General features: G+C 29.2%; 2 protein-coding genes across 3 annotated transcripts; both read left to right on the forward strand.

Annotated features, from left to right (window-relative positions):
• Window positions 1-204: 204 nt before the first annotated feature.
• On the forward strand, window positions 205-6274 carry LOC127281780 (protein jim lovell-like). 2 transcript variants are annotated; one of them, XM_051305669.1, is made up of 7 exons: window positions 205-418; window positions 502-581; window positions 641-893; window positions 974-1084; window positions 4474-4748; window positions 4817-5161; window positions 5220-6274. In XM_051305669.1, the coding sequence occupies exons 2-7, from the start codon at window positions 513-515 to the stop codon at window positions 5856-5858; spliced, it is 1692 nt and encodes a 563-aa protein (XP_051161626.1). In that variant the 5' UTR covers window positions 205-418; window positions 502-512; the 3' UTR covers window positions 5859-6274. The 2 variants fall into 2 exon arrangements, with proteins under 2 accessions (XP_051161626.1, XP_051161627.1); XM_051305670.1 differs by lacking the exons at window positions 205-418; window positions 502-581; window positions 641-893; window positions 974-1084 and adding exons at window positions 1457-2162; window positions 3888-4318.
• A 379-nt stretch (window positions 6275-6653) lies between these two features.
• LOC127281970 (CUE domain-containing protein 2) lies at window positions 6654-9610 on the forward strand. Its single transcript, XM_051306000.1, has 5 exons — window positions 6654-6801; window positions 7484-7573; window positions 7682-8018; window positions 8091-8264; window positions 8327-9610. Exons 2-5 carry the CDS (start codon window positions 7497-7499, stop codon window positions 8582-8584), a joined length of 846 nt encoding a protein of 281 aa, XP_051161957.1. The 5' UTR covers window positions 6654-6801; window positions 7484-7496; the 3' UTR covers window positions 8585-9610.
• The last annotated feature ends 1231 nt before the right edge of the window (window positions 9611-10841 follow it).

Genomic DNA, 10841 nt, shown 5'->3' on the forward strand with positions numbered 1-10841 from the left:
CTGCAAAGTAATTTTTTTTAAAATTATTGTTAATTTATTTATTTTATTCTTTAATTTTTTTTAGATTATTTGCAGATTTGGAGCAAAAATAAGTATTAATATTATATTTAATAATTCGTGTGTCAGTAAATATTTTTGGTGCCATTTATTGATTGTTGCGCAGTGGTGCCATATTTCCATTTCTCAACTGGCAACCTAGCGTCATCTGACATTTTATCAACTAGGTTATAGTGCATTGTTCTCTTTGCCTTTTTTATTCACATGTTTTTGTAAACAAATTAGTGGAATTAAGTGTTGTCCAAATTTTTTGGCACTTTGACAGTGTAAATAGAGTTTATCTAAAACTGAATTTCACTACTCAAACAAAAGGAATCTTTATGTCACAAAAGAGCTCGTTTTCTACTTGAATCAACAATTGGTAATATTGCCATTTATTGGTTTTTTTTAAAAAAAAAAAAAAAAAGTTTCAATATTATTGAAGAAAAAATTATTTGTATACAGAAGTGAATAAAATGGATATTAATGATTATCATCCGAAAACTGAAATTGAAGATGAAGAATCCGATGAAACAGCAACAGAGGTAATTTATAAAATTTGTTTTTCTTTGTGAATATTAATTTTTTTTTCTGCATTCTTTAGGTTGTTCTATCAAATAAAGGTGGTCCAAAAATAATACATAAGAATTTTATGTATACATTACATAAAAAACAACCGTTCAGTATACGATGGAGATGTGTAGCGAGATCTTATTTTTGTCGTGGAAGTTTAATAACAACAGTGGATTGTAAAAAGCCACGAGTTCATATGGAGCACAATCATGAACCTGATTTTATTGCCGCAAAAGCTTCGAGAAGACGATATATCGACCTTGGAAAACCTCCAATACCAGAATGTAAATTTGCAATTTTTCGTTTCTAATTTATGCAACAAATTTTTTTTTTATTACACTTACTTTTTTTTTTTTATCTACAGTAGAAGAGTATAGTGCTCAACAACAGGGAAATAAGAATCCAGTTGAATTCCACAATTTTCAGGAGGATCTATTCGAAGCCGAAGAGAAGAAAGTGGAAGTTGATTCAACCGGTAAATATATTTTTTTTTTAAATAAAAATTTTTTTTTTATAAAAAAGAATTTTTCTCACAAGAGGAAAACACATTTTTCACAGAAAATAGTATAAAAAATAAATTAAATTTTTAATATACCTACATCTTCCTGGAGACAAAAAAGAGATGAGAAAAATTTGTCAAAAATAGGATTTTTAAAGAACTGAAAGGATATTTTATGTAATTTAAATATTTTTTTAATCTTGGTTTATAATCGAGATAATTGATTTTGTTCACCCCCTGACCTGACCGGCAGTTGGATCATTCCTGCGCGCGTTGTCAGCATATGAAAATATGTATATATACGTGGTATTATCAGATTTTAATCCATGATAATAGCAATTGTCGAAAATCTCAACATCGCACCGATATGATGCGCGCACATGCACATTGACATGTAGCCGGTCTTTTTTAATATTGTATTCGATCGATGGAGAATTCGCGGGGTGAGCCGATGTTAACCGGTTGGATAGTAGATGAACCCGGGCGCGCATTCACGATAGCACAAAATAATGCGTCGACGACCGGCGGCTCCGTCGCACATGCGCGTCATCCTGACAACACTATTCTAAGGGCCACCGATTTCGATTTTAGTCATTCCCGGGTTCGGCTTGAGGGAAAATCGTTTTCTCGTTCAGTGAAAAAATTGAAAAGAAAAGCTCGACAATTGCAATTATTTTTTTTTTTATCTCAAAAATTTAATCAATAATCAAAAAAAACGTGAATTGAGATATTTTTTTGACAAAAATTGATTTTTATTTATTTTTGTTTTAGTCAATAAGTGTTTGACGAGAATGGAAAAAGATAAACCATATATACAGTAATGTAGTTGTTATTAATTTTTGATGAAAAAAATTTTTTTAGTTTGTGTATAGAGGAAAAGAGAAAATCGAAGTGCGTCGAATGTTTAAAGTGAGAACGAGTCGTCAACGTCGTCATATTTCACACACATATAACCGGCAAAAGCTCGAGGGAGAGGAAAGAAAGAGAGATAGAAAAGAGGGGGAGAAACTGTGACAAGAGAGGGAAATCAACCCCAAACTTTAGGAGAGAGGAAGTACGAAAACATCAAAAAAAAAAAAAACCAAGTTCTCTTGTAAAGAGAAAAAAAAGATAATTTTAAAAATATTTCAATTGGCAAAAATATTAGTTTCGTGTTTATTAGAAATTATTTGAATTTGTTCAAATATAAAAGAAAAGATCAAGTCGAAACTTGAAAGCATATACGCCAGTGGAAAATAACACAGTTATTGATGAGTTGATTGTCATTAATAATTTCATTCCACTGGTATTTGTTTCAAATATTTAGATTTCAGTTTTGAAATATATAAAAAATATTCCAAAAAATAGTAACACAATATTGTTAAAATTAACTTACTAATATTTAACGATTTTTTAAAATTTTTTCGAAGTTTAATTTTTCATATAAACAATTTATTTTGAATGCTATCAATTTAGAAATAATATTTTTTTAACGTACAATTTTTTTTGTTTTTTGCAATTACCGATTTTTCGACAACAAAATAAATGTGAAATTGTGCTTCAGCGATTTTAAATATCACTGATGAATATTCGAATAACATTTCGAAATAAGAAATATATGTGTACATATTATCGGTTCGGGGAGATTATAGTAGCTTTTTATAGAATCGCTTCGCTTAGAGACCGGCAACGACGACGGTCTCTCAATGGCGCCAAGCTCGCATATGCTGATAATAATAGTGACCATCACATTTTGGAACGAAATAGATCGTTAGTTAGGAATGTGCAATTCCAATTAATACTAAAGAAAATGAAAACTCGTAAATTCCGTCAAAAAAAAAAATTTAATACAGCCAATTGGAATTATTTTTTAAATTGAATTTCGATATTTTCTTTATTTAATATTAATAAATATTAATTATTAATTAATATAATAAATTTAAATTAAATGTATATAATCAACAGATGTTTTGGATTATATTCATTTTTTAATTACATTTCTAATTTTTTATCTCGATTTTTATCTAAATTATTGTTATCGAATTTAATGAAGTTTCCTTAAAAAAAAAAATTTATTTATTATAAGTAAAAATTTTCCTTATTAATAGAAACAAGTTTTCGAGATTCTTGAAAATTTTATAGCGAATAAAAAATTTTCATAAATCTGTATAAGATAAAAAATTTTATTCATATCAGTTGTCGGCTAATTTTAATTGAGGTCAATGTTTTGATTTAAAATATTAATTTAATTTTTTCACTAATTTTTTTAAATCATAAATATCTAATTATTAAATATAGTAAAAAAAATTATTTCAAATTTTATATGAAAAAATTTAAATGTACTTTCACTTTTTCTATAGAAATATATAGAAAATATGTTAATTTTTCTATTATGGTGGAATCTAGAAGTTTTGAAAATATGCGCACAAGTGGCGTCACTTTCATGCTCTTTGTGTTATATATATTACATTCATTCTGTGAAATTTCCATGCAATGATCAGATCACCACGTGTTCTGACAAAACGTAAATCAACACATATTTCTTTTCTAAAGACTTGTAAGTTTCGAATTTTTTTTTTTTTTTCCGTGAAGATTATATAATTTTATCTACAATTATTAATTATAAAAAATATTTATTTATGGAAACTTCCTAAATATCGATATAAAAAATATATTTTAAATTGAATCTCTATTAAATTTTTCGAGAAATTTAGAGAAAATCTCGAAATTCTAATGTTTGAATAGTATTTTTTTATTTAAAAAAATATAATAATGTGAAATTAAATTTTGATTACATTAGAAACAATTCTGTCGTATTCAAATTTGAGAGGAGAAAAATATTTCCTGCAATATTAAAAAAAATATTTATTGAGAAAAAGAAATTTTCATCTACGGGTGTGCCTGTCGAGAGAAAAGTGGCGGGGTTGACAATGAAACAAGAACCAGAAGAAGAGGAGGATTTATTAGAGGAAGGTTTACAGCCATCATCGCCAACTGGTCTAGGTCATCGAGTACGTTCACATTCACGAAGTCTTCGAGCAATGGCTAATCCAAGTGCCGTTTGGGCACACTTTGATCTTTGCACAAATGATCCTTTAAGAGCACAATGTCGAATTTGTGGGGCCGTTGTTGTTCGTGGCGGTGCTAATCCACGACAATGTGGCACAACAAATTTACATCGACATTTAAGAGTTCATCATGGTGGTAGGCTCATTGGAAGAAGATACCATGGTAATTTGTTCGATGAATTTTGTATTTTTTTTGTAAATATTTGAGAAAAGGAGGAAAAAATGTGTTTTTCTATTCTGTGAAAAAAAAAATTTTTGATTTTGAATTAAAAATTTAATGATTCGAATTTGTTTTTAATTGAGAATTTTTGTTTTCAGTATTACAATCGCAACAAAAAGAAAAGTCTTCGTATTCCACGAAATCAATAAGAGTACCAACGCAATCATATACGAAACAAATGAGAAATATTGCCCCAGCAAATCTTACATCGAGTTCTACTAATCAACAAGGACAACAACAACAGCCAAAGACTTTAGTATTGAAGACAATTCCTCTCAAGGTCAAACAAGTCGCACCAACTACTATCAAGATGCCCCCTCGACAAACAACACAAGGAGTTCCACAAAATACAGTTCCTCAACAAGCAGCTGAAGTAATTATTAAAATTTTTGTAAATTATTTTATCATTATTTATTTATTATTAAAATTAAATTTTTCTAGGTCTGTTTGAGATGGAACAGTTATCACAGTAATATGCAAAATAGTTTTCCATCGCTATTGGATTCAGAACAATTTGTCGATGTAACATTGGCGTGCGAGGGTCGTTCATTAAAATGTCATAAAATGATTCTTTCGACCTGCAGCGATTATTTGGCAGAATTGCTACGTGAAAATCCATGTCAGCATCCAATTATTTTAATGAAGGATCTCAAATTCTGGGAAGTTGAGGCACTAGTCAAATTCATGTATCGTGGGGAAGTAAATGTGGCGCATGAAAAATTACCTCAACTTCTAAATGCTGCAGAGGCACTACAAATTAAAGGATTAGCCGGACCATCATCACAGGTAAATTTTTCTATTTTTCTTAATTATTTTTCGAAAATAAATTTAATTTCCTTTACAGAATTCACGTCCACCTTTATTGATTCCACCGACAAAATCACAATCAATTAGTATGCGATTACCTGAAACCAAAGAAAATAGACCATCAACATCGTCTGGCGTTTGTACAACACCTTCTAGTCCAAAACGAGGTCAAAAACGTCAAACTTCCGATACAATGGAATCATCGTCGAGACCATTTACAAAAATACGTCTTCAACGTCCCAGTCCTCCAATATCACCAAATGCGACAGTTAAACTAGAACCACTTGACATACCATTGAGTCCAAGTGCAATGTTCTCGGATAATAATCTAATGGGTCTTCACGAAGAAGACGATCCTGGTGGAAGTATTCAAGATTCTGATGATCGGGACATGAATTTTGGTAATATTGACGGTCCTCCCGATTTAACAGACGGTGAGGATCAAATGGAATTTGTGCCAACTGACTTTTTAGACCAGGAACATGATATTGTCGAGGATATTGAACCGGATACTTGTTTAAGTGAACGTGAAGAATCGAGAAAATCGGAAAATAGCGAAGATTGTGACACTTATCAAATTGATATTAAAGAGAAATTTGATAAAAAGGATAAATTCGAAGAGATCGATAAATCACCAACGGAAAAATTTATGACTATAAAAAAAGATAAAGTGTGACAAAGAATTTAAAAACTAGATTCGAAGATATTTTTTTTTTTAAACAAAAATTGCAAATAAGCTAAAGATTTTATCTCGTTTTTTTAAATCTTTTCTAAAAAAAAAGTACCATTTTTTTTTTAATTTTTCTTTTTTCTACAAAGAAAATGCGAATCGAACTATGTTGACTAAAACATATTTTGCATTTAGTTTCTTAAATGAATTTCATGCTTAAAATTTGTGTGTAGTTGTATTTACTTAATTATTTAAAAAAAACGCCACACGTTTCTGAATCTATATTAATTATAGAAATAAAAATCTGTTAAAAAAAAAACTAAAAGTTTATCGTCAGTTACTGACGATCAGAAAGTACATGTACATTGTAATAATAAAGCAATATATCTTATAAATAAATAAATATATATAGAACAGGGGAATTCTATTTCCATTTTCATTAATAATAATAAAATTTATTTTTTTCTTTATAATTTTCGCGTTTTCTAGTTTGCTGTTAAATATCCTTGAAAAAAAAAACCTAGGGGTTGAATCTCATATTTAGAAAAGGGAGAGGAAGGTCAAAAAGCACCCTTCATAAAGTAAGGATTATTGAAAGTAGGTTAATATCGAAACAGATTAGAGTATGTGTGCAAGGGGTGAATCAAAGAAAATAACCGTACCTAGTTTGAAACCCGGATATTGATTTTCCTTTTGTGATCCAAGGAATGGTTTTTTTCATAAAAGAAGAATAACGAGAGAGAGAGAGGGATGGTTTCATCGCCATTTTGAAATCTAGGATATATGACCCATCAACCCTTGCGGTATTCACTAGGAGGCGCCACAATCCAGTGATCCACCGAGCTGTCAAAATTGCGTAAACTTGTTTGTATACTAGATTGTTATCGGAATCGTTTTTCGTTGCGAATCATTTGAGTGAATGTATTTTTTTTAAATTCAAGATAAACAGGTTAGTAGACATTTTTTATATTCAAATCATTCATTTTTATCACGATTAAATGAAAATCGAAGACAATTGTCGACACCGGCGCTATATATACACTATTTTATAAAAGGAGCTGTCATTTTTTATAGACCTCTCCTGTCATTAAATTTTTATTTTTCTCACGTTAATTAAATAAAATAAAAAAAAAAAACACGACCAATTATACTTAGATGGACAACAATGGAAAACATTATTGTATTATTTTTCATTTGTTAAACAATCGATCCTTGATATTGGTAACCTTAACCTAAAATTAAAATTTTAGAAATAATTTTTATCATTTTTATCCTATTTTGATTGAGTATAATTTATTGATTTGCGTCGTAATCGAAGGATGTTAACATAAAATTGATATTATGTCAATTGTTTAAAAATCGAGGTGATTTATCTGCTTGTGTTATTTGATAATTTCAAAAGCTTTTTTAACAAAAGAAATTCAATTAAATCTTTATAATGCAGAAATTATTGTTATTTTTTTATAGAAGTGTCAATATTTGATTGATAAATACGGTGTTGACTTTTTTTTTTAACTATTATTTAATTAAAATAATTTTTTAAATTTCCAAAAATTTGAGGTTTAAACCTGAGTAATTAATAATTAATTAAAGAAAGTAGATATTAATTATAAAAATTGTTTTGTTTTCAGAATACGCTGAACCATGAACGAGAAGGAGGAACTTGTTAAGAAATCTTTATTTAGCTTTGTTAGAAAACAAGTACCAACTGCACAATTGAGGTAAAAGCATATTTTTCTTATAAATAAAGTTAAGTTTTTATTAATTAATAAAAATTAAATTTATTGTTCAGTAGCTATAAAATTGTGAAATTTTTTTTTATTATGCAGCTTCATCGATGATATTGTACTCAGCTATGTCGTGAGTATGGTAGAGGAAAATGCCCTCGAGGAAGATTTAGATGTCGATGGATTATGTGAAATGGTATCAGCATGTCTGCCGGAATTTTCAACAATTGAAAAGGAGGCTGTGTCAAAATGGCTAATTGATGTTGAAAGCACATTACGCCAGGGAAACAAGAATAGTGAAAATGGTCAACCCCATGATCCACTAAGTCACATCAGCCTTGCGGCTCTCTTACCTCCGGACACTCAACGTATGAGGGTCCATCATCTCTCGGAAACAAGTGACGCTGGCAGTGATTCCAGTGGCGAATATTTTGCCGAGGTTGAAGAAAACTTACAAACTATTTTTTTACAAAACATTTTTTCATCTTTTTAACATTTATTTTTTTTACAGGAATCATCGTGGAATCAAGTGGCTCTTTTGCAAGAAATGTTTCCAGGAGCAAGTCCAGCTGAAGCTCGACATTGTTTAGCCGTTGCCGGTGGCGATATTGCAAAAGCTGCTCAACTCGCACTTCATAGACAAGAAGCTGGACAAAGTATTGCCAGTAATCTTACCTTCCTGACAGTAAGTAAAAAAAAAATTATTATAATTGAAATAGATTTTTAATTTTTCAAATTCCATTCTAGCCAAATGGACGGAACAAGGCTCGTGTTAACGATGAAGAATTGAAATCGCGTATAATTGCACGCTACAGTTATGTGGATCGCGATGATGATTCACGTGAACATAGACCAGTGGCACCGAAAATGGAGCCAAAAAAACTCGTTAGATATTTGGATAACAAAATAGTGAGTATCAAGGGCGAACGATTTACCGAAATAAAACGAGGTGAAGAGGAAGATGGCAACGAGGGTGGACGAAAGAGAGGTCACTGCCGTCCGTAACCAGTCCCCCTGCCTCCACCCCCTGATCCACCCCCTTGGAGGCATATGATTGCAGTTTAAGTATTTTATTAGATTTAGTCCTTTGCATTCAGGTATATAGAATATATATATCTTCAGGAAGTATTGGATATCAAACTAGTCATTTTTGTTTTTAAATTCACATTTGAATATTACTTTAAGAAAACATTTTGATTTTTTTTTAAATTTTATTTTTTTACAAAATTTAAATTATCTTTATTTTAAGAAAATTTTTTTTAAATATTTATGTAATTATGTTTCGACTGTTGAATATTTAAAAAAAACTATTATATTTTTTTCTCTAATTTTTCGACTTTTGATATCCAACGCTTGATGTGTAAATAATTCTTTCCATCGAGCGTACAATGGCCACGTGTGATTTATCCCATTTTTTTTTTTTTTTTTTTTTTGGATAATTATCCCAGTAATATTTCGATACGCTGTTGTACAAAGAAGAGAATATAGAGAATTGAGTGACGCTTTGTTTAAACAAAGAAAAAAAATATCGAGGATACGTTGCAATTTTAAATGTTTTCGAAAGTCAGAAAAAACAAAAGTTTTTCAAAAGAAAAAAAAAGAAGCGCGTATTTTTGGGGGCTTTCATGGCGATTGTGTAAAATTGCGAAATAAAAAATATTTGTATATATTGGATATCACGGGATAAAGAGATTAAAATTCATGTCAGTAGATACGAAAGGTCATCAATTTTCTATGTAACCACTAATTTACATAATGTGCGAATGATACGTAAGTCGGTTGGCTATTGTAGTCTCGGATTTATTATTATTTTTCTTTTAAACCTCCGAGAATGAAGATTTTTTGATAACTATTGTATAGATTTCACTTTGTTTTTTTTATCGCTTTTAGTTTTTTCTATTTTTTTTTTTTTTTATAAATATAATTTTAGTTGTCACGCTTTTATTGATCTGGTGAGCTAATATTAATTTGTTCTACTTAATTTTTATGCGCTTAGAAGAACTTTGCTACTTGGTAGTTTCACGTTTTGAAGAGAAAAACATACAATGGTAAACGAAAAAAAATTAAAAAAGGGATAATGTGCGCTGAAATCCGCCGAATTTTCATAGGAATCTTTTATACTAAGAGTCTTCTGCAGGATAAAAAAAAAAAAAAAAAATTTGTGAAACATATACCCAATTTATTGTGTTTTTTCTAGTATTTTGTACAAAACACTTTAAAAAAGGAACGGAAAATCGAGAGGAAAATAGAATAATGTTGAGAAATTTTCCCAGTGAGAAAAGAAAATTAGAAACGTTCATTAAGAAATTTTCAATTGTAATGAAATTTAGTAATTTTCAATTACAAAAGAAATTATTATTCCAACTATATGGAATAAATAATAGACAAAACTAATTGACTGCACTGCTTGGCTTTTAAATCAAAAAAATAAAAGAAAGTAACGAAAAAAAAAAAATTGAGGCAAGCACATTTTTATGAATATAAGATTCGTTTACTACGCCATATAATTTACCAGTATTACTATTGATATATCTTAACTGCGACTAATTACGAGCATTAATAGACTATGAATGTGTAATCATCACATTAAGTGGTAGAGGCTCATTTTAGACTGCATTATACGATTCTCAAGAAAATCGAACGAAAAACAAAAGAAAAATGAAAAAACTTGAATAAAATCTTATTCTGCCACTACTTGTCACAATATAAAAAATACATTATATAGTAACGATATTATTATTATCGCGTTCTTATTTGTGATGGACTGAGATGTAAGATATGTTTGTATTTTTCACAATCTTAATGTTACTTTATTAGGTTTTAATAAGCTATTGCGATAAAATTCACTTGTCAACAATTAATAATAATAATTATAATAATAATAATAATAATTAACTGCACCGTTAATCACGATTTTTCAAATTAAAATCGACAGATAATAAAAATCGTCTTTCATTTATTATATTCATAATTTTTTTCCTTTTTTTTATTATCTGTCGATTTTAATTTGACAAATGGAAAATTACTGTCGAATTTTAAATAGAATGTTGCACTATTGATCGATTGCAATTTCTTACTGCGAGAAGTCAAAATAAATGTTCTTAGATAGGGAGTTTTTTCACTTGCTAGCAGATGAATGATCAATTCAATAAATTCTAGTTCGAAATCGCTTTTCAAATCATTGAATTGTTTAATCGTCTTCTAGTTCGATTCTTATAATATAAGTCACCTAAACAATTGATATAGTAGTAATGATAAAAAA

The sequence above is a fragment of the Leptopilina boulardi genome, unplaced genomic scaffold, assembly GCF_019393585.1.
Source record: "Leptopilina boulardi isolate dan_hultmark-lab unplaced genomic scaffold, ZJU_Lbou_2.1 LbouV2_278, whole genome shotgun sequence".
NCBI lineage: Eukaryota > Metazoa > Arthropoda > Insecta > Hymenoptera > Figitidae > Leptopilina > Leptopilina boulardi.

Excerpts from the sequence above, each read along its gene's own strand:
- LOC127281780 (XM_051305669.1), top strand. The coding sequence starts at position 513 with ATGGATATTAATGATTATCATCCGAAAACTGAAATTGAAGATGAAGAA. Across the intron at positions 894-973 it reads AAAACCTCCAATACCAGAAT|TAGAAGAGTATAGTGCTCAA; the intron begins GTAAATTTGCAA and ends TTTTATCTACAG. Across the intron at positions 1,085-4,473 it reads AGTGGAAGTTGATTCAACCG|TATTACAATCGCAACAAAAA; the intron begins GTAAATATATTT and ends TTTTGTTTTCAG.
- LOC127281970 (XM_051306000.1), top strand. The coding sequence starts at position 7,497 with ATGAACGAGAAGGAGGAACTTGTTAAGAAATCTTTATTTAGCTTTGTT. Across the intron at positions 7,574-7,681 it reads GTACCAACTGCACAATTGAG|CTTCATCGATGATATTGTAC; the intron begins GTAAAAGCATAT and ends TTTATTATGCAG. Across the intron at positions 8,265-8,326 it reads GTAATCTTACCTTCCTGACA|CCAAATGGACGGAACAAGGC; the intron begins GTAAGTAAAAAA and ends ATTCCATTCTAG.